The sequence below is a fragment of the Podarcis erhardii genome (assembly GCF_964252035.2).
Source record: "Podarcis erhardii genome assembly, chromosome: 6".
NCBI classification, from domain to species: Eukaryota; Metazoa; Chordata; class Lepidosauria; order Squamata; family Lacertidae; genus Podarcis; species Podarcis erhardii.
The window spans coordinates 32,503,793-32,530,075 of NC_138510.1; the positions used below are offsets into that span (position 1 = coordinate 32,503,793).

At 45.6% G+C, this 26,283-nt stretch overlaps 1 protein-coding gene across 1 annotated transcript; it reads left to right on the forward strand.

Annotated features, from left to right (window-relative positions):
* Positions 1 to 6,503: 6,503 nt before the first annotated feature.
* Positions 6,504 to 25,814, forward strand: SHISA4 (shisa family member 4). Its single transcript, XM_081866285.1, has 5 exons — positions 6,504 to 6,678; positions 19,088 to 19,259; positions 20,884 to 21,017; positions 22,588 to 22,767; positions 23,964 to 25,814. The coding sequence occupies exons 1-5, from the start codon at positions 6,621 to 6,623 to the stop codon at positions 24,008 to 24,010; spliced, it is 591 nt and encodes a 196-aa protein (XP_081722411.1). The 5' UTR covers positions 6,504 to 6,620; the 3' UTR covers positions 24,011 to 25,814.
* Positions 25,815 to 26,283: the final 469 nt, after the last annotated feature.

Here is a 26,283-nt window from a genome sequence, read left to right on the forward strand (position 1 = left end):
GTTTCACATTTAGCTGTACAAATTTAGCAAAACACTTTCTTGGTTGACTGGGAGAGGGAGAGACATTGTAGACAAGAAAGAAAGAAAGAGAGAAAGAGAGAAAGAAAGTAAGTTTAATAACATTTGTGCTATTCCAGCCATTCAGTAAGATTAGTAACTCCTTAATGGATCACTGCCTTGTCGTGGTGAAGGGGTTTGAATAACTCAGAGAAGCTATGAGCTATGCTGTCCCGGGCCACCCAAGATGGACAGGTCATAGTGGAGAGTTTTGACTAAATGTGATCCACCTGGAGTGGGAACTGGTAAGTATCCCTGCCAAGAAAACTCCATGGACAAAGACAACAGGCATATAAAAGTTGTGATGCTAGAAGATGAGCCCCTCAAGTTGAAAGGCACCCAACATGCTAGTGAGGAGGAGCGGAGGACAAGTACAAGTAGATTCAGAGCTGATGATATGGCTGGCTACCAACATGAGTTTGACCAAACTGCGGGAGGCAGTGGAAGACAGGAGGGCCTGGCGTGCTCTGGTCCATGGCATCACAAAGAGTCGGAAACGACTAAACAACAACAACAAGATTAGTAATATAAATACACTATAAATAATTCTAGACTGTACCTGGAAGAAAAGCTTTGGTCCTATTCAGAGCTTTACCTTTTCTAAGACAGGATCAGTAGTGGGACATCTGCTTTTTAACTTGTTCACAAACCATCTAGGATTGGGGGTGTCTCACACATTTTGCTTGCCTAGGAAATGCCATCAGCTTTCGATGAAGAGCCAGAAAATCTGGGCATAAGAGGCTGCTAGTTACTGCAGCAGTCGCTGCTCACAAATTGATAGTTGATACTGCCTATGAAACTGAATAAACAAGTAAACTGAAAGAGAACATAATTTTGTGGCATACAATCATGGCAATGCTTACTTTCTGGAAATAAAAAAAACCCCACATGGGTGCTAGGTTCAAGCCTAGTTGAGAATGCACATATGCACAAGTCTGTAATGTCAGGGGTAACCCTAACTGTACCCCTTCATTCCATACCCCATTTGAGAGGTATGGAATGAAGGGGTACAGTTAGGGTTACCCCAGAAAGCCCTAAAAAAAACCCTGTTTGTGAATTCCCCCCCCCCCAGCCAGGCCTCGGCGTACGCATTTTAAAAACTGCATTTTCCTCTAAGACAAAAAGCACGAGCTAAGCAGTCCTCTGTAACAAAAACACTGTAACAAACCCATAGCTGAGAACAGTAAAAGCTTTCGCTTCCCAGATCCCAGATAACCTTGTCCTGGTACATTGATTTGCAACATACTTCCGGGAACAGGGCCAGAGACCGAAAAGCAACATTTCTATGTAAGAATCTGTGAAGTGGGAGAGGAAAAAAGGGGTTTGAAAAAAGGATAAAACCTGCTTGTAAAATGTTTTCGGTGCGGCCTGTCTTTTGTGAACTGAATCACACAGGTGCCCCATGGCAGAATAAAACGCTCTTTCTCTGGATTAACCCCTTGGTGTTGTTTGACTCCTTTTGTCTCTGCTCGGGTGCAACAATTATTCCTACCCATGGATTAAAAGGGCTACACTAGCTAACAGTGCTTATTCATTGAAGAAGGGGGGGAGAACACATTTTGCATGTGTGCTAAGTCCCTTTCTTCTTGTCTGACAGTTGGCTTGCTCTGCATGCCCTGCTGTTCAGTTTTCAGGACGGAGAACTAGTTCCGTTTAAGCTCCCGAATTCTGGCTCATGACACCTCAGGCATGATCCATCCTTGGGTGGCCAAGGATTTCCCTTAAAAATAAAAACAAAAACTTTTATGATGCTCTCCTATTGTCTCATGTGGCACTTCACTGCATTTCCCAGAGAAGTGCTTTGGGGTGCATGCATGAAATAAAAAGCTGCTATAACCGACGTGAGATATGCGAGGCGATTTGCAGGAGGGACCGGGTCCTCCACGTGACCTCGCCCCCCAGCAGGCCTCGAGGAGAGGCGAGCACTTCTGCGCATTGGGCCGGTTCCTTCCCTCGTGGCCGGCATTCTGGAGAGGGCGGAGCCAATCAGGGAGCGTCGAGGCGGGGGGCGGAGCAGAAAGGCGCGGAGGGCGCAAGGGACCACGTGGATGGCGGTGCAGCCTTGGGGGAAGTGGGGCTAGCGGGCCGGGAGGGGAGAGGGAGCAGCTCGCGGGTGCGAGGATCAGGAGGAGCCTGGGCAATACCTTTCTGCATCCCTACGCTTAACTCCTCGACAGCTGGCTGGATGTCATGGCCTTCCCGCCCCCCAATCCCGCGCTGCTCTCACGGCAACATCGTGGTGGGAAGGAGCAAGGAGAGATTCGCATCCGTGTCAAACCCATAGGAGCCTACTCCTAGGGGCCGAGGTCCCTCCAAATAAAACTTTGGGACGCCTCCCCCCCCCCCAAGTTGATGGGCATTGCCATTCAAATAGTGTGCATGTGCCGTATCATGTGATCGATTATGTGGGGCGGGGCTTACCTGTCCTCCCCCTATATTATATTATATTATGTTATATTAATTATATATATTATATATTATACACACACACACAATTTTTCTTTATTTTCCATGTAATAATATATGTTCACATCATTACACGCCACCCCACTTTACGTCCCTGGCTCTATAGAGGCTGTCAACTTCCTTCCCGCCTCATGGCTTTCAAAATTAACCTTTATATCTTTGCATTTTGTACCTTTTCCAGTTCTAATTGCACACATTACAAAATAACTCAAAATTTAAATGAATGTAGAAAGCTTCTCATTACAAGTCTTCAAACAACCCTGCCAGTGATGTTAACTGCTTACAATAATCTTTCAAATATTGTATGAATTTACTCTAGTCCTTTTGGAATACTTGATCTTGCTTGTTTTGGATTTTTCCTGTCAGCTTTGCCAGTTCTGCAAAGTCCATCATCTTCATCTGCCACTCTTCTTTCGTTGCTACTTCTTGTTGTCTCCATTTTTGAGCTAAGAAGAATTCTTGCTGCAGTTGTTGCATACATAAACAGTCTTTCATCTTCCCTTGATATCTCTTCACCCACTAAACCCAATAAAAAGGCTTCTGGTTTTTAAACAAAAATATTTTTAAACATTTTCTTTAACTCATTATATATAATTTCCCAGAAAGCATTTACTTCCTTACAAGTCCACCACATGTGGAAAAAGATACCTTCCTTTTCTTTACATTTCCAGCACTCATTAGTTCTTGTCCTATACATTTTGGCAAGTTGAGCTGATGTTAAATACCATCTATACATCATTTTCATAACATTTTCTTTAAGTGCGCTGCATGCAGTAAAATTAATACCTTCCTTCCATAACCATTCCCATGATTCTAATTGAATATTATATCCAAAATCTTTAGCCCAGGCATAAGCAACCTTCGGCCCTCCAGATGTTTTGAACTACAATTCCCATCATCCCTGACCACTGGTCCTGTTACCTGGGAATCATGGGAGTTGCAGGCCAAAACATCTGGAGGGCCGAAGGTTGCCTATGCCTGCTTTAGCCCAATGTATCATCACAACTCCTCCCCAATATTTTATTCAAGTTGGCACCCCTGGGAAACCGCTTTCAGCTCCATCATGTGGCGCAGCAGGACGTAACCAGCAGAAAGGGTGGTGTAAATCAAATGCTTCCAGAATGGAATAGGGGCTAAATTGTGCCAATGCAATTTATGCTGGTGTAATTGGCGCAGAATTCCTACAGTTAGGATTGCTCTCTTGCAAGATGACTCCTGTAGGAGTCTGCTGTGAAATACTGGGTGCCACAGCTGGGAAGGTGAGCCCTTGTTTATGGGCTCACCTTCAAGTTTTGCACTAGTTCCGCATCAGTGTGTGTTCCTGCCTCCTGCACATTTTAAATGGGCCAGGAAAGCTTCTGGTCTTACTATGAGGTTAAGAAACAAAGGAGCTTCCTAGCTTCTCAACCTTCCTATGGTTTACATTGCCACTCCGTTTCTCAACATGTACAAACCAAGCCTGGGGGTGGGTGCATGAGAAGATGCTTGGCTCAAAGTATATCCATCTCAACAATGTTTTTGCACTGTTCTTACTTGCTTTTTGAATCGGGTTACAATGTGGATTATTTTAACAGCAGTTAGAGATGTACATGGTGTTACTTTGGTTGAAACAATTTTGTATATAATTCTGGATTGGGGGATGTGTAGGTGATGTTTCTGGTGAATTGCCTGAACATCAATGTTTTTTTTTAATTCCCTACTACTCTAACAGTACCTTGCTAGCAAAATCCCACCCCTCTAAAATCATTGGAGTACAACCAAAACTCACCAAAACATGCTGTCTAAACCTCCAAAAGGACACCAATTTATGCTCCATCCTTTACCCAAATTCATTCCATTAACTTTCCAGGTCAAGAATTAAATTCTTGACTTCTATTCTCCCCCTCCCCAATGAATTTAATACATTTAACTTCCTCTTCCCTCTAAAAGTTATTTAATAAATCTCTTCTTCCAAAATTCATTTCCTTGCCTTCAAGCTTATTTGACAGCAGTCCAACTGCCCCTCCCTACCCAACACCATTTGTTCTGCATTACAAAGACTACAAATCACAACACACAATTTGCTCACCAGTGCTTATTGTTAAGTGCTAAAGTGGTGCTGCTGGCTGCAACTGCTTGTCCCCACTCTGATGTATTCAGCAGAACTCTGGACAGATTGCTGAAGGTCCACACTTTGGCTGCTGACAGCATCGCAGGCAGCTACTGAGTAGTGCTGTGTTTATTTTTATCTTATCTTGTGTGTGCGCATGCAAAAGAATAGAAACAGTACCAAAAAGCAGCAACAACAGATGTAGATGGTGCAAAGAAAATATTTGGACTGTTTCATTTATTGAACGCAGTAAGTATCACTGTTAATAGTGCTGCCAGAAATTAAGGCAAAGCATTCTTTACAACATGGAACTATAAAGAGCTAAAAGGGAGCCATTTTGGGGGTGTATTTAGAAAATTACAGAGATGAAAATTACCCATATTATACCCAAGGGTTCTTGGGGAAACCTAGGAAAATCCCCCCCCCCAACCAGCACCACTGAATTTGCCACCAATAAATGTTGGGGGTCCTATGGGCCAGCAAAATTATCTTGGCAGGCCACATACTGCCCATGAACTAGCCATTTCTGCTTTAAGGGCTAGCTATATATTTTCAAATAAAAGTTGAAATTCTCATTTTACCCAGAATAAGGACCTGGGCTTTTGTAATATGATCAAGGAACTGTAGAATTCATTGTTTTGGATGATTTTGCCCACAGGCTTAGTATGTGAATGAGAATAGGTTTGGTGGAAGCTTGGTAAGCTTGGTTCACCTGGATGACTTCAGAAGCTCCTTCTGCAACAAAGGACCTTGCCCTCTGATAACTGAGCTGAATACATTTCTTTCAGGCCATGGTGAGATGATACTAAGGAACCATAGTGGGGAGGGTTTTGGTTGTTCTCAAGTCTGATGCTCCCAAGTATGTACCTGGGGACCTAGGTGTATGTGTGCCACACAGGTGACTCTTAAGCATGGAGAGATGCTACTGAGTGGCAGAGGAGAAAGTGGAACTGCTCAAAACCTACTTTGCCTCTGCCTTTGCTTTGCCCAAAAAGAAAACAGTCCCCAACAACCGGTGATGATAGAATAAATTATTCATAAGGGGAGCTGCAGCCCAGGAGGTGATAAGAGAACACCTAGCTACTGTAAATGAATTCGTACCTCCAGGGCCTGATAAACTGCTCCCAGGGATACTAAAGGAACTTGCAGATGCAATTTTATAGGCTCCATATTCTTTGAGAATTCTTTGGGGTTCCTGTGGGCTGAAGGCAGGCAAATGTCCCCATCTTCCAAAAGAAGAAGAAGGAGAAGGAGGAGGAGGAGGAGGGACGACGACCAAGCAACTACCAACTGGTTAGCTTGACGTTCATACCAGGAAAGGTCCTAGAACAGAGAATTAAACAGTCTGCAAGCACTTAGAAAATGATGCGTGGATACAATTTCGGCGCACGTTAAAACTCTCCCTTGTTCAACACAGCCTTTGCCCGCTGTTGATGCTGGCGGCTGTGGAAATGTTCAGCATGTTGACTGGACTCGACCGTAATTGTGTTAGTTTTCTATGGTGTTTGATGGTGCTATTACACGTCGCCAACTAACGCACGACGCGCAAAAATCGCAGTAGGTATACTATAAATTCTGCAGTGGGGGGGGGGGGACATCCTTCCCGCCCTCCACAGCTCTCTTCTCTCGCATACCTAGCAAAACGTGGGGCTCTAAGAGCCCTCCAGTTTCCAACCTCTCGCCATCGATTCCCAGCCTTCCGCTGCCGAGTAGACTAGTCCTTCTCTCTCCCCCCCCCCCCCGATCTCGCCCCCCGCCACCAGCGGCGCCAAGGAGACACACCGAGGGGAAGCACCGCGGAGCAGCCTGCGCGTCTGGCTCCCCAAGGCCGGTCGTCGTGCTCGCCAGTGGGGTGGGGTGAGGATCTCCGCCCTTCCCGGGAAAAGAGGAGGAGGAGGCGTCGCCTCCCGCCCCCCCCCCCCCGGATCCGGTTTCTCGGCTCCCGCCCTCTCCCGCAGCGTCGCCCTGGGGCGCGCCGAGCTGGTCTGAGCCGTCGGGAGCTGCCGCGATGGGAGCCTGGGGCCTGGCGGCGATGGTGCTCTGCAGTCTGGCTGCTGCAAGCTTCGGTGAGGCGGTGGAGGCGAGAGAAGCGAGGGGAAGGGAAGGCAAGGGGGCCCGGGCGAGGTGGGGAGGGGGGCAGGAGGATGGGCCGCCCCAGGGCTACACGCTGCCCCGCCCGAGGTGCCTTTCTCCTCCTCCCGCCCCAGGAGAACAACAGGGGCGCTGGGGGGCGCGCCTGCTTCGGGCCCGACCTGTGGAGCCGAAGCCCTGCCTTGTCCTGGCGCCCCCTGGAAATATGGGTCACGGGTCTGGGCTCCCCTCTGCTGGGAGGAGGAAAAGCTTGCGGGGGGGGGAAACCTGTTTCTTCCCCGGAATTCGAACCCGGGGCAAGTTGTTCCCCAGATTGTTTTTTTCAACCTGAGAAGCCACGCCTCTGAGCATGTGCAAAATGCCTATATCGCGACTGGGTTAAAGAAGCCCGCCAGCCCCTACAGTGGCCAGCCATATGTTTATAGCAGGACAAGCAGGACATGAGTACATTGTGATAACCTTTTCCCCAGGGCTTTGAGTCTCCAGCAAGTGAGTTTCAGAGGCTTATTGCCTCTGACAATGGAGGCAATAGATAGTCATCATTAGTAGCCATTGACGGCCCTATCCACTACTATCTATTGTTCCTCTGTTCCCCCAGCTCTCAGCCCCCAGCTCTCATTAGTTGGGAGGAAGCCTGGAGGCCAGCGGATCCCCACTTGGTGGCTCTGTCTGTGTGCCCTTTGCTGCTGCTTGCTTGTGAATTGTAGGCTGCCCGCACCCCATATATTCCTCAAGGTTTTCTGCCTTGGGAGTTACGTCTTAGACTGAAGCTAACCAGAGTTGTGTATGGATTGGTGTGGCGAGAAAGTGGATCTAGAGAAGTTTCCTAACCCCTCTCTGAGTATAGGAAGCTGGGTGGTAGGAGATTCAGGACAGAGAGGCAGTGGCGTAGCGTGGGTTGTCAGCACCCGGGGCAAGGCAAGTAATTTGCGCCCCCTAACCCTGGATTTGCGCCCCCTAACCCTATCCCTAACCCTAACCCCCAGATGTTGCGCCCGGTGCGGCCGGCCCCCCCTGCACCCCCCACGCTACGCCACTGCAGAGAGGAAGCGCTTTTGAAAGCACAGATAGTTAAAACTGGAATTGGTTGCACGCAACCTTTCTCAACCTTTGGGTCCCCAGATGTTGTTGAACTACAACTCCCATCACCCCTAGCTAGCAAGGCCAGAGCTCAGGGATGATGGGAGTTGTAGTCCAACAACATCTGGGGACCCCACAGGTTGAGAACCGCTGGTACAGGTAGATGTGGTGATGGCCACCAATCTGGACGGCTTTAAAAGGGGTACCAGAGGAACAATAGATAGTAGTGGATAGGGCTGTCAATGGCTGCTAATGATGACTATCTATTGCCTCCATTGTCAGAGGCAATAAGCCTCTGAAACTCACTTGCTGGAGAATCAGAGCCCTGGGGAAAGGGCTATCACAATGCACTCATGTCCTGCTTGTTGACTTCCTATAAGCATATGGCTGGCCCTTGTAGGGGCAAAATGCTGGACTTGATGGGCCTTTGGTCTGATCCAGCACAGCTCTTCTTATGTTCCTATATGTGTTGTGATGTTTGCCTCTGTAGAATTTCTCTGGATTTGTTCCTATGGAGGCAGACACCCTATGGAGAGTATCACGCCCAAACTGGTCCTTGACCATATGGATTGCCTAGAAACAAACCCAACAGGAATCTACTAAGTCTTCTTAGAGTTTTGACTTAAAACTATGTATTCCCTCAATTAGAATCATAGAATCATAGAATCATAAGAGTTGGAAGAGACCACAAGGGCCATCGAGTCCAACCCCCTGCCAAGCAGGAAACATTATTATTATTTTTAAACTGAGGATCTTAAACCACTTTTATATATATTAAGAAGCTACATTATACCAAGCCAGAACATGGGTCCATCTTGCTCAGTATCATCCACAATGTGGATCTCCAGGACTTCAGACATTCCCAGGCCTACCTGGAGATGTCAGGGATTGAACCAGGCTCCTTCTGCATGCACAGCAAATGCTCTGTCACTGAATTACCAGTACAATCCTTATTTTTTGTATTAAATGGTATATAATCTTCCCAAGTAAACAAGTAGAATTCATGGATTGGTTTTAGGAGCCAGAAAAGAGTCAAATACTAGAAGAAACTTGCCGTACTAAACACTGAAAATTTCTGAGTGTGCTCCATTGAAGTGAATGGGAGCTGTGCAAGAATGTGAGCATTCATCTCAGTGGAGTTTGTGCAGGGAAAAACTTTAAATGGTATTTGCACTTTGTAGGTATTGTGATCACTGCCACCAATCCATGCATTCTGTTGCTGCATCTTGGGCTCCTCTTGGAAGCCACTGAAAATGCACATACAATACCAATGCCTACCTGATGAACCCTTTTTCCATTTCCTGCCACGTCCCCATTGAGTTCTTTGTGGGTAGTTTTTGTCTGTGGCTAAGGAAGGATGTTGAACCTGTAATTAGAGGGGACCAAGAGAATTAAATGTCTTATTCAGTGTGAGTTTCAAAAATAACCATGCCTTTCTTTTTTTAGAAATGTGGATTTGTGCATTGACTTGAGTGCATGTAGTAACTTATCCCTGGCAGCTGAACATGCTGCTGACTGATTCTCTCAATAATTCCTTTCTATTTTCCCAAAAAGTGGGGTTATCTGATTATACTATAGAAACAGCCAGAGTGTAATTGCTAATGCTCTTTTAATTGACTATTCAGATTGTTGCTTTGCAGTTTGAGGTTTGCAGAGCTGATTCAAATACTCAGGAAAAAAATTGTGACACAGGAAACAGCCAGATACTGAGTCAGACCACTGGTTCATCTGGCTCAGTATTGTCTACACTGACTGGCAGCAACTCTCCTAGTTTCAGACTTGGGGGGGGGCTCTCAGCCCTACTTGGAGATGCTAGAGATTGAACCTGGAGCCTTCTGCTTGCAAATCGGACTCTGAACTGCTGAGCTGTGGCACTTCCCAATGCTACTTACCACATAATGTACCACTTCAGAATGTAGAAGTGGGGGACCACATATTTTAATACACTCCCACACTGAAAGCTTATTGAAAGCTAACATGTTCGATGTTATGGAAGAACTGGGAGTGAAACATACTAAGCGTACTTTTGTACGCTTGAAACGCCGAGCATTTCCACATTAGGTGCCTCTGTGACCATATGAAGCTGCCTTATTCAGAGCATTGGGCCATCTACCCCAACCAGGGGTGCCAACTTGAATAAAATATTGTGGGGGCCCAGGTAAGGTATAGGTAAAGGGACCCCTGACCGTTAGGTCCAGTCGTGGCCGACTCTGGGGTTGCGGCGCTCATCTCGCTTTATTGGCCGAGGGAGCCGGCGTACAGCTTCCAGGTCATGTGGCCAGCATGACTAAGCCACTTCTGGCAAACCAGAGCAGCGCACAGAAACACCGTTTACCTTCCCGCCAGAGTGGTACCTATTTATCTACTTGCACTTTGAGGTGCTTTCGAACTGCTAGGTTGGGAAGAGCAGGGACCAAGCAACGGGAGCTCATCCCGTCGCAGGGATTCGAACCGCCAACCTTCCGATCGGCAAGCCTTAGGCTCTTGATCACATGATACCATGCAGGCACACCATTTGAATGGGAATGCCCATCAACTTTGCAGGGACCTGGCCCCCTAAAATATTTTATTGTGGGGGCCGAAGCCCCCACAGCCCCTAGGAAATGGCTCCTATGACCCCAATACTGTCTATTCTGACTGGCTGCAACTCTCCGCTGTTTTAAGGCAGAAGTATTTCTGCTTAACTGGAGGTGCCAGGGGTTGATGAGGCTTTCTATGTACCAGTTACGTGCTCTGTCACTGAACTAAGGCCCCTCCAATAATTTGCCTGTAGTTGCTTTTCCTTAAATCTGAAGCAAATGGAAAGCCTGTATCGGCAGGAATGCACTTCTTATTTCTTTTACATGTTTTATCCTATGGTAACAACTATTGCTATATGGAACAAGTAGTACTGAGAGCCTCAAATATATTTCTGCATGTTTTATGAAAACAGTATCTGTATGGAATCTATAAACTCTGTCTCTCTTGTGGGGTGCCATTTTCAAAATTGTGCTGATAACTATGATGGGCCTGTGATTAACAAAGTAAATGCCAGCAGTGATATTTACAAGAGAGAGATACAGAATTGATTCCTCAATCCTGAAAAATGGTCTCTCCTCAGAGTGTTGTCCCAGACTGCTGTCTCAGATTAACTTAATATAGATTACTTATCCCTTAACATACCCATTAGAGTTATTACTGGTACTTGTTTGTTACATTTATATCCCAACTCTCCTCTAAGGAATTAAGGGTGCCATACATGGTTCTTCCCCTCCTCATTCCGACCTCACAACAACTCTGGCCCAAGGTCCCCCAGTGAGTCTCATGAATGGAGATTTGAACCCTGATCTCCCGGGTCCCAGTCCAAACCACTGAGTCTCTTGGGCTTGCCAATCGGAAGATCAGCGGTTTGAATCCGTGCGACGGGGTGAGCTCCTGTTGCTCTGTCCCGGCTTCGACCAACCTAGCAGTTGGAAGGCACACCAGTGCAAGTACATAAATAGGTACCTCTGTGGCAGAAAGGTAAATGACTTTTCTGTGCGCTCTGGTTTCCATCACTGTGTTCCATTGCGCCAGTAGCGGTTTAGTCACCCTGGCCACATGATCTGGAAAGCTGTCTGTGGACAAACGCTGGCTCCCTTGGCCTGAAGCGAGATGAGCACTGCACCCCACAGTTGCTTTTGACTGGACTCAACCACCCAGGGGTCCTTTACCTTTTTTTTATTTTACCGTCCAACCACCAAACTGACTTACTAGTAAGTCACAATTTTACTGCTGATTTCAGACACTGATTTCTACCCAGCTTCTTTATGTAAATAAACAGTTCCATAACAGTTCCTAGAGACAGAAGAAAGCTTATTTTTCTTGCACCCCAATGTTTATTAGTCCTGTTTTCCTACTGAGGAGCAGAAAAACCCTTTATTCTTGAAGCTACAGTACTTACTGGGCAGAAAAACCTCTCCAGTGCTTTGGCAGATGGAGTGTTAGGGGCTCTCTCTGTAACAGTCTGTTGTGTTTGGTCTGTGGCAGTAGTTTTGTTCAGTAGAGGAGTAATCTAAGATCTATGGCAAGTCAGATGACTCTGCCTTAGATCTAGATATAGGGTGGAATTCAATGGAGGCATTGCATGCATGGAATGAGCTCTGCTCATGCAGTGGGATTTCCCTCCTTTCCTATCCCCTCTGCCCCCTAAATCTTCTCTGGAGGGTTGGGGGCGGGAATCCCAGAACAGATTTAGGGACTGTGCAGGGGAAAATGTCCCACTGTGTAAGTAATCCTTGTTTCCTCTATTAGTGCTACATTGAATTGAGTTCCACCCACAGTCTCTGCCTCACACTTGAGATTAAAAAAAGTTTTCAAAGCAGTTTTCAATTTGCGACAATTAAAAACACATACAGAAGTTATGCTGCTATTCCCAACACAAAATACAGCTGCAAAGAGATGGGCTTTTTAATAAAAAAAATCAAGGAAAGGTTCTGGCAAGAGCAAGTCAGCGTGGTAGGAGAAAATGTGAGCCACAAATCTAAGTTACTGAGGCTCAAACTACGCATAATGGTGGCAGACCAATCAGTTTAAAACCAGGGGCTCTCCTCATTGCCCAAAAAGGAGGGGGTGAAGACCTAATTTATAGAGCACAAAGAGTGTGCGGGTGGGGTGTAGGCCAGACAGGAAGGAGAGCCTATGATCCTCCAGTTGTTGTTGGACTCCAACTCCCATCAACTCCAACCATATCTGGCTGTCAGGAATGATGGGAATTGTAGTCCAGCAACATCTGGAGGGTTGGTCTCTGGATCAATGATAGCCTCTTCCTTTAAAAATCAAATCAGCCATGGAAGGCTGTGATCAAGAGTAGAAGAGTCTTTTTAACCATGGCCATTTTACTGTTCAAAATTATTCTTTTGACTGCTTTTTCATCTGTGATACCTATATTTCTTTCCTTTCTTGGGTAGAAAAGCAGCTTGGGCAGCAGGGGCTTAAAGGTAAAGGTAAAGGGACCCCTGACCATTAGGTCCACTCGTGACCCACTCTGGGGTTGCGGTGCTCATCTCGCTTTATTGGCTGAGGGAGCCGGCGTACAGCTTCCGGGTCATGTGGCCAGCATGACTAAGCCGCTTCTGGCAAACCAGAGCAGCACACGGAAACGCCGTTTATCTTCCTGCTGGAGCGGTACCTATTTATCTACTTGCACTTTGACGTGCTTTTGAACTGCTAGGTTGGCAGGAGCAGGGACCGAGCAACGGGAGCTCACCCTGTCGCGGGGATTCGAACTGCCGACCTTCTGATCAGCAAGTCCTAGGCTCTGTGGTTTAACCCACGGCGCCACCCGCGTCCCTAACAGGGGCTAACTTACTGATAAAAAGGCCAGAGGAGGAAGCAGCCCCCCCCCCCGAGGAGAAACACATCACCCCTATCACCAGCACACAAAAGCAGGTGCCTTAAGTGGGCTCAGTGTAATCTTTCATTAGAACTGTATTTTTTCTAAAGCAAACATTCTTCTTCTGTTCACTATCCCACAGATTTCAAAAGTAGCTGTTCCATCTTTTCCTTGCTAAATAACTATTTGAAATACTGCATAGAAGTTATAGATTTGAGATTCCCCTCTGTCAGATACATTTAAAAGCTGGTTAAAGAACTCAGCCTCTAGAATTATATGTACAATGCAGTGCCACTTGTGTGGGTTTCCTGTTTAATAACAATTAAACATTAAAATATTTTCTTGGATAACAAAAGTACATACTGTACAGCATATCTGTTTGCAATTCATAGAGTCCTTTCTACAGATTGGTTGTCTGGGTTTTCTGTTTTGTTTTGTTTTGATAACGGTTTATTTCCCCCCTCATTATCTGTAGCAACACCAAAAAATAATGGAATTGAAAGAGAAGGAAGAATCAGAACAAAAACTTGGAATTCTTGAAAAACAGATGCTTTGTGTTGTCCAAAACTATCTGGAAGATAAGAGACTTCTAGTCATTAAATGATGCCTATGTTCTTGCAGCTGAGCTGCTCCTTGTCACCTTCTTAGAGGATCACGGATGTATTCATTTGCTGTTGGTGTGTGCTTGGGGAGGGAGAGAGAGAGTTGGTGGCTTCAGAGCTAAATGCTTTAATTGAGGATAATCAGATGAAGATGTATATCAGACAAATATTAATCAAAGGAAGACAAGATAATCCCATGGTGGAGACAGTACAGGAAATGAATCTACTTACAGTAACAAGAGTGGATTCTTTTGTAGCTAGCTAAATGTGAAAGGCTGAATGAAAAATTGCTGTTGGGGGTGGGGGAAGCTGGGGGAAGCTTTAAGGGTTCCCAGAAAGGGAGGGAAATCAGCAAGGGAGGAAAAATAAAGCATGGGAGAGGCATGAAAGAAGGCAGATATCAGTTGGCAGAGCAGAGCACGAAACTTTTAATCTCAGTGTTGTGGTTCAAGTCCCACATCTGGCAAGAGATCCCTGCATTGCAGGGAGTTGGACTAGATGACCCTTGTGAGTCCTCCCAATACTACCAGTTTATGCTTCTAAGGGGGAGACTGAGCAGAAATATGACATTTGAGATCATGGCTCATGACAGAAGCCTTGTAAGAGGTCAAGTGCTGAATTGCCTTAAGAAGGTTGCCACTGTCATGAGTTTGGTTGAATTTATCTATCCATCCATCTGCCAGTCATATAATGATTGCCAGGGTCTCTTGCTCTTTACCTCAGTACAGTGGTACTTCAGGTTACAAACACTTGGGGTTACAAACTCCACTAACCCCGAAGTAGTACCTTGGGTTGCGATCTTTGCCCCAGGATGAGAACGGAAATCATGGCGCAGTGGCAACGGGAGGCCCCATTAGCAAAAACGCACCTCAGGTTAAGAATGGTTTTGGGTTAAGAACGGACCTCCGGAATGAATTAAGTTTGTAACCCGAGGTACCACTGTATTAGATTTAATGTGAGTTTCTTGCATCTTGGTGGTGCTGTCCATGGTACCATCTGTGGTACCATTTTAATGACCAGGTACAGTACTGTGAGGTATTGCTTCAGAGCCAACGTGGGGCAACTTCCATATTGAGGTTCCTACTCCCACCCCCACATTCTGTGCACTTGTGATCTGCAAGCTGTAGAAGCAGAATTTTTTTAACAAGTTGATTGGATCTGTCTTAGTCTTTGGGTGGGTGGTGAAGACCTTTTTATTCTGAAAAATTTATGAGTGGATCTGGCTAGATGCTTCTGTTAAAAATGTCCATACCTACACTTATCTTTCTATAGACATTTGTTTCTGTCTTGGATCTGTGTTGCTTATGACCCCAATAATACTAGGAGGGTGGTTTTTCCTTTTTTCCAGTTTTGTATAAGGAAGAGATGTTTTTACTGCACTAAAGGAGTTGGTGCCAGAAACGTTAATTATTCAAGCTCTGTTGCAAGAGTGCTTTTTCCATGCTTGGCAATATCTCTCCACAAAATACTAAAGAGTGATTAAACTCAGTAAATCGACTATCTAGCCAAAAACAAGTCTGTTGTACGAGCGTCTCTAAGATCATATTGAAATAGACAGGGAGGTATATGATTCAGATTTCTGGTTGGAAGACACTGAAGAAATTCCTTTCCGATGTCCAAATCTTCCTACAGATGGATAGCTTACATGTTAGAAGGCTACGCTTGTATTAGTTTGCTTTTCTACCTTTCCATCCTGTCACCGCAGAGCTATTCCTACTGCATGCCTCAAACCCTATAGAAGAAGTAATATGAGAGTGTTAATGGTGTCTATGCACACCCTTTTCTCTTTTTCTGGGCTTCCAGTGCCAGGGGAAAGAGTGATGCTGTGGTCTGCAGAGAGAGAGAGAAAGGGAGGTGCAGCTGTTCCGCTTACAAAAAAACCACAAAACTTACATATTGCCTATCCTAGCTGCTAGTCTTGGCTCAATGAGTGAGCACAGCAAATATGGGCCCTTGATGAGATTGTTTTCCCTGAGACCCAGTATATTTCCATTTCTTTTTCTTTTTTTTGGACCAGGTGTCTATGACCTTTAGGTGTCTGTCAGCCCTGTAGTTCTGTGGTCTCATGGCTGTTTTTCAACTTTCTTAACCCACAAACCCATGCAACTTCTAGCTAATGTTTCTCAGTCAGTCTGTATTGTGGGTGGGACAGTGGGGGTTCCTTCAGAAGCTCAGCATAGTTTGAAAACAAAATGTATTAAAATAACTTATGGTTTAAGTGCAGGTCATTATGAGGGCATTGAAATAAGCTTGAACTGGATGGATTTACCAATTTGCCCCATCATTGCCCAAAAGTACTAGATAGTTTCCTCACTGCTAAAATACAAGCAGACCCTGCGTGCACCTCATGCATCGATACAGCTTCCTAAAAGATTTGAGAGCTTATGACAGTTGCTATGGCCCAAAGGTCACAGGCAGAACGACAGGAGGGTGGGATTCCTGAGTAAGGAGCTGGACCTGGCTGGATAAGGCAGGTTTCATGAATCAAAGCCGCACTGTGTGTATAGAGCAGGGCATGCATCATTTCCATCCATTCCAACGCGGCTGATCATGTTCCATATGTGGAGATTACATTTGGAAGAGAAGGGGACTTGGAGCGTGAGTGTGAACTCCCAAAACATGATACTCTAGGTGGCAATATAAAACCACGGCAGCTGCCCAGTCTACATGTCTCAAAGAGCGGAGGAGTTTCAGTTTCCTGTTCCCCTGCTGCCCTGACTCACGGCCAGGTCTGATGTAATATGATCTATGTGTGCCTGATTTTTCTCGCCTGCGACAGGCTTTATATATGCATGCTCATCTACATTTCCAAGAAGGAAGGACATGCATGTGACTTCAGCACCTGCCCCCTCGTCTATTTATTTTAAAAGCAGAATGGCTACATGTGCACCATGTTGTCTGGACAACAGGAAAAGTAGTTTTGTCCTACATTTTGTTCAACTGCAGATAAGGGGTGACAATGAGTTAATACAGCCCATGAAAAAAATAAAAGAAGAGCCTGCGGGATCAGACCAAAGCCCCACCTAGTCTACAGCACTCTTTCCCGCAACTTGCAATGTTCAGCAACTGGTATGCCAAAGCACACTCCTTCTGATATCCATAATGGCTAGCAAGCATTGCCATAGAGTTGTCTGCGTGAATTTGTCTTATTTCCTTTTAAAACCATTCAGACTGGTGGCCATCACAACACCTTTCAACAGTGGGCTGTTTAACTATGTGCTGTGTCTGTCCTTCCAACATTTGGCTTTATTGGACAGTCCCAGTGATCTGTTACTTCTTTTGCTCAGGACATAGGGAATTGGAGGCTGTCTGGTTAATTGTTTCTGCTTCCGAGGGAAAAGGAGAAGGGAATTGAAGTAGGAATTGAAAAAGTGAAGAGGGCGAAAGTGTGCCAAAGGCTTCTTACATATCCCCATTGGGAGATGTTTACTCTAGAACAGACAGGTCCAACTCCCAAGAGACTGTGATCCTACTCCCAGTATAAAAAAACTGGCAGTGATCTATCAAAGGTGGCAACTAAATGGGGGAGATTTGCCAAGGGTTGTTTAGCTTTTTTTTTGGGGGGGGGAGGCCAGAGTTGTTTCTCAGTGATCACTTTCTATTGTCCCGCAATCTACCTGGAGCACCCCGGTGATCTACAGGTTGGACATCCCTGCTCTAGAACAACAAACATGTTACCTGGAGGCCAGGAGCTCATTGCATTGAGCACCCACAACATCTGTCCAGCAGGCAGACAGTCATACTTCTGACATTCTGAATAGGCCTAACATCCTTGCTTCATCTCTGATATTATGGTTTGTTATGCTAATTTGTTTTGGAGCTTGGGATTTGTTACAGAGAGAATAGCAGGTTGGAGAGAATAGCCTGCCCTGGTCTCCTTGCCCAGCTTCCCACCTCACCTGTCACTTTGAAGCTTTGCCACTGGGCCCAAGATCCTTCATCAGATGGGGCTCCCCTCCAGTGTGGAATAAAGACTATTACCTTTACCTGGTTTACAAAGGAGAGGAGTTCATGTGAGGTTTAGTGCATTTATTGCAAAGGACACTACTAGCATTAGGACTCTTGATCACTTGTTAGGTGATACAGTGTTGCTTTGATTGGATTGGAAACTGGATGAAGATTAATCATTAGCTATTTTAGGAGTCCCAGCCAATGTATAGAGGGTGTCAATACTGCCTTGTCCATTTAAACAGAGGGCTTCAGTGGAAACTTTCAAGTGCATTTTATCTTGGCCTGCTATATCTTTACTAGCTCCCTTCAGTGGAAATGGAAGTTTTTGGTTAAAGTACCCTTTATGTTATTATGTTATTATGTTGCACACCATTTCTATTTATGGGACTTCTTTAGCCACAGAGAATTTGAAAGTGTTGCTGTCTCACTTAGTGTGACCTGGCTGTTCTTACTTTGGTAGGGAATTTACTGTGAAATAGTCACTTTTTTTTAATGAAGGTATCTGCACAGTGAACAAAATACCCCTATCTCATGTTTTGTCTGTTTAGCTTCTGGTTTGTTTGTTTTCCTCCCAGCAGTCCTAAAATCCAACTTTTTAAAGCTCTATAGAATAGGTGCATAATTTCCCCATGTGTAGATGACCTGCTGGGTGGCTATTTTGGCCACTTATGGCCTGCATATATTGTCCTAGTCATTTTCTTCTCTGTCAGGAATAAACACTATCACATTAACCCCTCCATTTCTATGGTGGAGAGGCAATCATGATTGGCAGTGCAGTGAAAGGGGAGTATTCCCTCACACATAATGGCCCCAAGGAAAATGGCCCCACTCCAACATTTGGGCTGTGGAAAAGCGGAGTGTCCCCTTGGCTGAAGAGTGTTAGAAGTTTGGAAACAGATTTGCTGTTCTACTTCAAGCATCAGCGTTTTGGTTGCTGCTAAATTGTCCACGTCTGAAAGCAATCGCAGAGAAAGAACAGAGAATTGTGATATGGAATTGCGATACGAATTTTCCATTTGTATGCATTCATGCAGGAAATTTATACTGCATTTAGAAGAAGATGTGCAGTATATCCTATATCCTGGTCCTTGTAAAAGTGGATCTTGAGAAGGGAATAGCTAGATTACAAAGACTTCATCTTGTATTATTGGATTGCATTCTAGTGCATTCCTTAGGCTGTGTTCCAGTGGTGAAAGAAAATAGATGGTTGGTTTTATTTCTGGTATGAATGCTAGCAGTGATAAAGTTGTGCTGTTATATGGCATCACTGCCATTTATTTTAAGCATGTGGGTAGGGAAGCAGACAGGTTGCAGTTGACAAGTGGTGAGGGAAATGTACTCTGCACATGTTCAGAGGCAGGTAAAGACTAACAAATGACTTATTCAACCTCCCTACAGTCTCAGCTGATGAGGACTGCAAGTGGTACATGGACCGAAATGGCTCATGGCATCCCGGCTTCGACTGCCACTTCCCCTCCTTCTGCTGTGGTGACTGCTATCAGCGTTACTGCTGCATTGACCTCAGGAAACTCCTCACTGAACGGCAACAAAAGCACTGCATAGCATTTGGGTAAGAACAGGCAAGATGTGTGCCAAGAAAGGGAAGGAGGGGCTGGGAGAAAAAGAGAGAGAGGAAGAAAGGGTCAAGGTTGTGCTTCAATACTTGAAAAGGCTAAACCAGATGGAGCTGAGGAGGAAAGAAGTGAGCAGACTTCTTATTATCCCCCACTCCTTTTTGTTCCTGATATGCAGCCATGGAGGGGTTGCAAATTTGATCAGATCATAATAGTGGCTGTGGGGGGGGTAGGGGAATAATCTCCTCTGAGTGGTTTTTATAATCAAAATTCCTGCTGTGCAGGTGGGAATGGCTTTCACCATGGAGATGGCCCCTGAGGGATGCTGGAAAATTCTGACAAAACAGAAATGGGAGTGGGATTTGCCAAGGTTCATTTATTTGCCTCATGTCCAAAACAAACATCCATCCAGTGAACATGATTGTTATTTGCTGCTGCTGCTGCTTTCCATCCTCAAACGATAAGCAATTAATTACATCCCTCCCCCTATTTGCATTGCATCTCTTTGCATTGAAATGATCGGGGTGGAGTAATGCAGTGACAAGGTAATGGCATAATTTACTTAATTAATTACATAAATGATGTAAGTTACATAAATTCGCTACAATGGACAGCGAGAGGAATAACATCCCTACTGCAGACACGTGCATGTATACACACACTGTGATCAACACACCTCACTGATTTGAGCATAAAGTACAGAGCTCATACCTCAGTTAGAAATCATGGATATAGGTAAGATCAATCCCTAGTGGAGGTGAACCTCATGGGATCTCCTACTCCAGAGTTGGAAAACCACAAGCCCAAGGGCTGAATGTGGCCCGCCAGGCCTCTCTGTCTGGCCCTCAGGTCTGCTCCATGTCCTCCTTAAGTACTTCTGCCTAGCTGGAACATATCCTTGAATTCTGATATTACCTCTGGATTGCCTGGCTAGAAGATGGAGAGCTGTATGAGCAACTTCTGACATTTGTGCGGCTGGAGTGCAGCCTACTATGCAAAGGTTGCTCCACCCATTTTTAGCCTCTGACCCCACCTACTTTTTGCCTCTGCCCCTGTCCATCAATGGCATGTGCCCTGCTCCCTCCAAAGGGTGCCCAGGAAGGATTGCAACCTTTTGACTATAAAATGTTCTCCACTCCTGGCATAGTTTCTATAGTCTCTCTACACACATATATTAAAATTTTCTGCCCCAAAGGTTGTTGGATCCAGTAGGGTTCTACTCTGCCCTTATCAGCTTCCAGTTAGCTTATCAAGGCTTCCTGTTGATGCCCTGGTGAGTTAACTATTTATTCCATTTAACCCACAATCAGGGTAGCTAAAAACTAGAAGAAGCATTTGACTACACATTTAATGCAGGCTAATACATGAAACTGTTATTCTTAATCATGTAATTATAGGTATAGGGTAGAGGGAGAGCGCTTTTTTTTTTACGTACAGCTAAAAGTAATCTGTCACTTAGCTCATCTATATTGACAACACAATTTCCTCCTGTTATTATTAAGAAAAACTCCATTTATTTCTACCTCAATCAAGTCTACTTCTGGAATCTCCGGTGTCTGGTTTGGTATCAGATGCTATTGTATACACAGCTCATTTATCACCTCTGTCTGTATCCTATAGCCCCAAAACCATTGCTGGCATCGCTTCAGCTGTGATTCTCTTTGTGGCTATTGTTGCCACAATTGTCTGCTGCTTCCTGTGCTCCTGTTGCTACTTGTACCAGCGACGGCATCACCTTCAGACACCCTATCAAGGTAGGAGAAGTCCTGGTGATGTGGGCCATGACCTTCTTTCTCACAAGTAGCTCAGGATTAGAGATGATATGAATCTCCACAATCTGCAAATTCTTATGCAGATACTGTTTATATGCTTTTGTGGAAGTCTTCTGGTAAGCTGCAGGTCTGATAATATCAATGTTTTTTATTTTTCTTAAGGCAGCAATTGGATGTGCAAGGTCATGCAAAGCAAAAACAAATCAAATTTTCTTTGGTTTTAAACCTGTTCTGGATAACAAGATATATTCATGTCTCATAATGGAGCATATAACACGCAGAGAGGGCTTCAGCTGGGGATCAGCCCATTTTCTATAAAATGCATTCATATTTGCAATGGGACTTTTACAGTTCAGATGTGCTTTCCAATGGGGAATCTTTCCTGTGGCATTTGACTAGCTACTGTGGAAGACAGAGAGTGTTAGAGTAAATGGAACTTTGGTCAGATCCAGCAAGGCAGGCCTTACAGAACATTTGGCTTAAACCTTGATGTTCTCTGTCTTGGAGATGTTAATCTATCTATAGCATACTGTGTTTGTTGCCCAGTTAAATATGCTATGTAGCCTCTTCTGCAAGGATATTTATCAAGACAACTGACCTGCAAGAGAAGACCTACACATTAGTAGATTGGGGCACTTAGCTGTGCTTTTCTTTGCATGTGTGGACTGTGAAAGCATGCTTGTTGTTTAGTCATTTAGTCGTGTCCGACTCTTCGTGACCCCATGGACCAGAGCATGCCAGGCACTCTTGTCTTCCACTGCCTCCTGCAGTTTGGTCAGACTCATGTTGGTAGCTTCGAGAACACTGTCTCACCATCTCGTCCTCTGTCGTCCCCTTCTCCTTGTGCCCTCAATCTTTCCCAGCATCAGGGTCTTTCCCTGAAAAGCTTATGTGAAAGCATAAACAACAGCAAATGAAGCTATGGGGATTAAATGGGAAAGCTTTGGTCCCCCAAAATAAATAATTCCAAAATGTGTGTAAAATGATGAACATCCTACATTCATGTTTACACCGATATGGTCTGAGCTGGCAAGTGACTGACCAGGAAAGCTCAATGAAAACATTGGCTCAGTATGCCACTTTAATAATAATAATAGTAATAATAATAATAATAGTAAATTTCATGTTAGGAAAGCTTAGGAAAGGGTTTGAAAACAAGCCTGCTGATATCATAATGCCTTAATACAAATCCATGGTGAGACCACACTAAGAATACTGTGCACAGTTCTGATCTGTGCACTTAAGAAACAATACAGGACATCTCAAAAAGTTGCAGGACCAGACTCCCAAAAGACCAGAGGCTAGAACACCTCCCCTAAGAGGTACAGTGTCTGGGGCTGTTTAGTTTAGGGGGGTGGAAAGCAAGTTAGGGGAGGCATGGAGGTGAATCTGTGGCTCTTCACATTCCAAAGTCCTATCAACACTAACCAGCATGCCAAATGTGAAGGGAGCTGCAGTCCAACCACATCTAGAGCACCACAGGTTCTCCTTGCCTGACTTGTAGACTCATCAGCCCAGCATATGCTCACAGAGTCTGTTTCCTTTGTCCCAGGTCAAGAGATCCCACTTTCTGGCTACCCTGCCCAGCCTCCAGGGCCTTACCCTATGGATCCCAAAGCTGGGCCAGCACCGTATCATCCTGGCTATACACCAGTTGTTTCCTATCCTCCCACAGCACCAGCTGCACAGTATCCTCTATACCCACCTGGGCCACCATACTACAACCCTGCAGGTAAGAAAGGAGGGGGAAATCAGACTTGAAGACAAGTGGGCCTTAGTTAAAGGTTTGTCTTATCCTCTCCTTCTGTATAGAGAACCTGCCTTAGGAATTGAAGTGTTACATTTCATTCAGCCACCAAATGGGGAAAGAGGGGGCTGGTGTTGGGAACCTTCAGGTTTTGTTAGACATAAACTCCCATCTCCCTCAGCTACCATGGACAATACTCAGGGATCACGGCAATTGTGGTCCAGAAACTTCTGCAGGTTTCTGAGATTAGCCGCCCCATTCTAGACCAACATCTCCAGAACAGAGGTTACTACCGGGAAGTGGAAGATGGTCCAACAGGGCGAATGGTGAACTCTTCTACCAACATTGGCTAGCCTCTGCCTGCCTTCTTAACTTACATTCATTCCAGGGGGTGGCACTGTCTCCTCCCAAGTATCAGGGTTGCTATTGACTCCTACATCTGTAGAGTAGGCTGCATTTCAGCCATTGCCAACTCAGCAGGGAGGAGGTTGGGGAGGTGGGAAACTCAAATTAGTTGGCTCTGCAGTTGTACCTTGGTTTTTGAACAGCTTAGTTCTCGAAAGTTTTGGCTCCCAAACGCCGCAAACCCGCAAGTGAATCCGAATGTCTGATGGGGCTTCTGCAGCTTCTGATTGGCTGCAGGAGCTTTCTGCAGCCAATCAGAAGCCACGCTTTGATTTCTGAACATTTTGGAAGTCAAGCGGACTTCTGAAACGGATTCCGTTCAACTTCCAAGGTACGACTGTACTTGGCTCTGGCTCCATGTGTTGTTGGCCTCCCTGCCTTCTGTCTTACCAGTCCCAATGGGCGCACTAGCCATCACTACCAGGGTGGTTTAATGATAAATTCCTCTTCACAGAGAGCTCTGGGAATTGTAGCTCTGGAGGCAGAATCTGGGTCTTCTCATGACTCTCAGCACACTTCAGCTCCCAGTATTCTTTAGGGGAAGCCATGACTCTTTAAAACGGTATCATAGTGCTTTAAATCTGTGGTGTGAATGTTGCGCAAGAGCTTCTTCTGGTTGTTCCTGAGATGTGGGGGGACAACACCTCCCTTATCCTTATGCAGTATGCATCTGCTGAATGATGACTTTCACATCCACCCCTCCCTCTGAGGCTAGTCTCACTTTAACCTTCCATGCCTCTGGCCACATCCTGATTGCCCCTCTCTTTCTGCTGCAGCTCCCCCACCCTACATCCCAACACAGCCGTCACAGCCCAGCACCTGAGGAGGACCTTGCAGAGACTATCCAAAGGAGCCCTTTCTCTCTGGGTCTGCTGTTTCCACAGAACCTATATTGGGTTTCCCGCTGCACTGAAACTCCAGCCCAAGCTTCAGCATTTGCCAGTGTCCCTACTAGTTACCTTTTGCTCTGCATGGTAGGAGGCATCATGACTCTCTACATCTTTGCCTGCGCACCCGCCACCCCCAATTCTTGCAATTCCTGCCTGTGTCACTGTGGGGAAGCTGATAGTCCCCCTTGCTTTCCACCTGGGCTCAGGAAAGAGCATGTGTTAAGACTGCCACAAATGCCATATGTGTCACTTGACTGTTCCATTGACTGTTCAGCTGAGGCTCTTCGATGGGAAAGGAAGAGGTGTCTCAAGGTGGCAACGAAGAGCAAAGTGCAATGGTCTGTATCTCACAGAAGGACATTGGTCCACCCTGTTCCCTGACAAAGCACAAGGATCCATTACGCCTGCTGTTCATGGCCCCAGGTTGAAGTTTTGTCTCTTAAGGAAGTCCTGAAACTTTGGGTAAAGGGGATGGGAGGATACGCAAATACCCCAGGAGCCTGATACCACATGTGGCTGTTATACGCCATTAAACTTACTCACCCAGTGTCCCTTCTTTTTTTACAAAAACAGCTAAGCTGGGTACTTATCCAGCATCCCTTACCCAAACCCTTTCCACTTCAGCTTTGTCTGTGGCCTTTGAGGGGTGGGTGGAGCTTAGAGCATCTACTTTAAATGAGGTTCTTTGCAGCGTAGCCATTATTTCACATTTTCCCCAGGAAGTTATTGGTGCTCCCTGCAGCTTTGCCCGTATTCTGGCTGCATGGCTCTTTGTCTTGGCTGAGCAGCTCACCAATTTGCTCCTGCAGGCTTAAACCAGCCCTTCTTCTCAAACGATAGCAACCTTCGGTCTGTGGAGATGAGGATGCAAGGTCCAGGGTGATGTCTCTCTCCTGATTCATTGACGCCAACCTTTGGAGCGGATAGCATTGGAAACTGACTCTTACATTTTAATTCTCTGGAGTAGAATCATGGCACAGGGAGCAAGGCAAGAGTGTGGAACAAAGGCACAATATACCAGTCAGGGTACAAAGGCGGTCATTGTGTGCAAAAAAGAAAATGTTGATGTCACAGCAGTGAAGCAGTTCCCCTTGAGCTCATGGCTCTTAGGAACGGATGAGGCCAACGGGCCCATTGTCAAGAGGGAAAATGCACCATGCATGTGACCTTTACTGCAAGACCAGAGCACAACTTTACATGGTGTGTTGCTGTCTTATGGAGCTGGGCTGCCGAGAACGTTGTCTGGGAGTACATCTCAGGAGAGAGCTCAGACCTCTGTCTCTAGGGTGGGGAATCTCGCAAATATTTATTTGAAGTATGGGGCAGTATAGAAATAGCTTAAATAAATAACCTGTGCCCTCCACTGCTGGACTCCATCAACACCAGCTAACATGGCTAATAGGCAGGGATGATGGAAGCAGTAGTCTAGCAACATCTAGCACAGCCTGCCCCCACCTTGAGTCCCCAAACGTTGCTGGACTACAACTCCCATCAGCCAAAGCCAGTGGTCAGGGATGATGGGAATTGTAGTCCAACCAGCTGGGAATCCAAAGTTGGCAAAGGATGATCTGGAGGACCCCAGGTTCCCCACCCCTACCCTAGGTCAAGCCTTGTTCCCACTGTGTGGGGGGCATGGCCCTGCTATTTTCTGGGAGCTCATGTTATAGTCAGAATGACAAGTGTTGGCATCACAAAATGTTGGCTAAAATGTGGATTAAACTTGTAAATACTGATAAAGCAACTGTTTTACGTGTGTGTTCTTCCTCTCTGTGAGGCGTACAGGATGGTACATAAACCTGAAGCTGGTTCTGGGAGAATAACAACACTTAAGAGCGCTTTTCTCACTTTTGGAAGGATTAAGAGCTTGATATGGGGAAAATACGAGTATGTTGGAGAAAGGAAGGAAAGTGAGTCAGTGTGATTCTGCACTGAGGTGTGCACTCACAGGCCACTCAGAGTATTAATGTTTACAAACAGCTGCAAAGGTAAGCTTCTCCCACTTCTAAAGTGTAAATTCTCAAGCAAGCTGGGGGGGGGAATATAGGCCAAAGTAGCCCAGCCAGTATAAAATAGCTAACTAAAGCCTGGTTGCCATGGTAACACAGGCTTGAATTTGGAACAGTGCTCTTGGTGTACAAAAATATCCCTACAGCGTTTCCCTGAACTGCAGCCCCATGTTTTAATTACAGCACTGTTTGAGAAACCT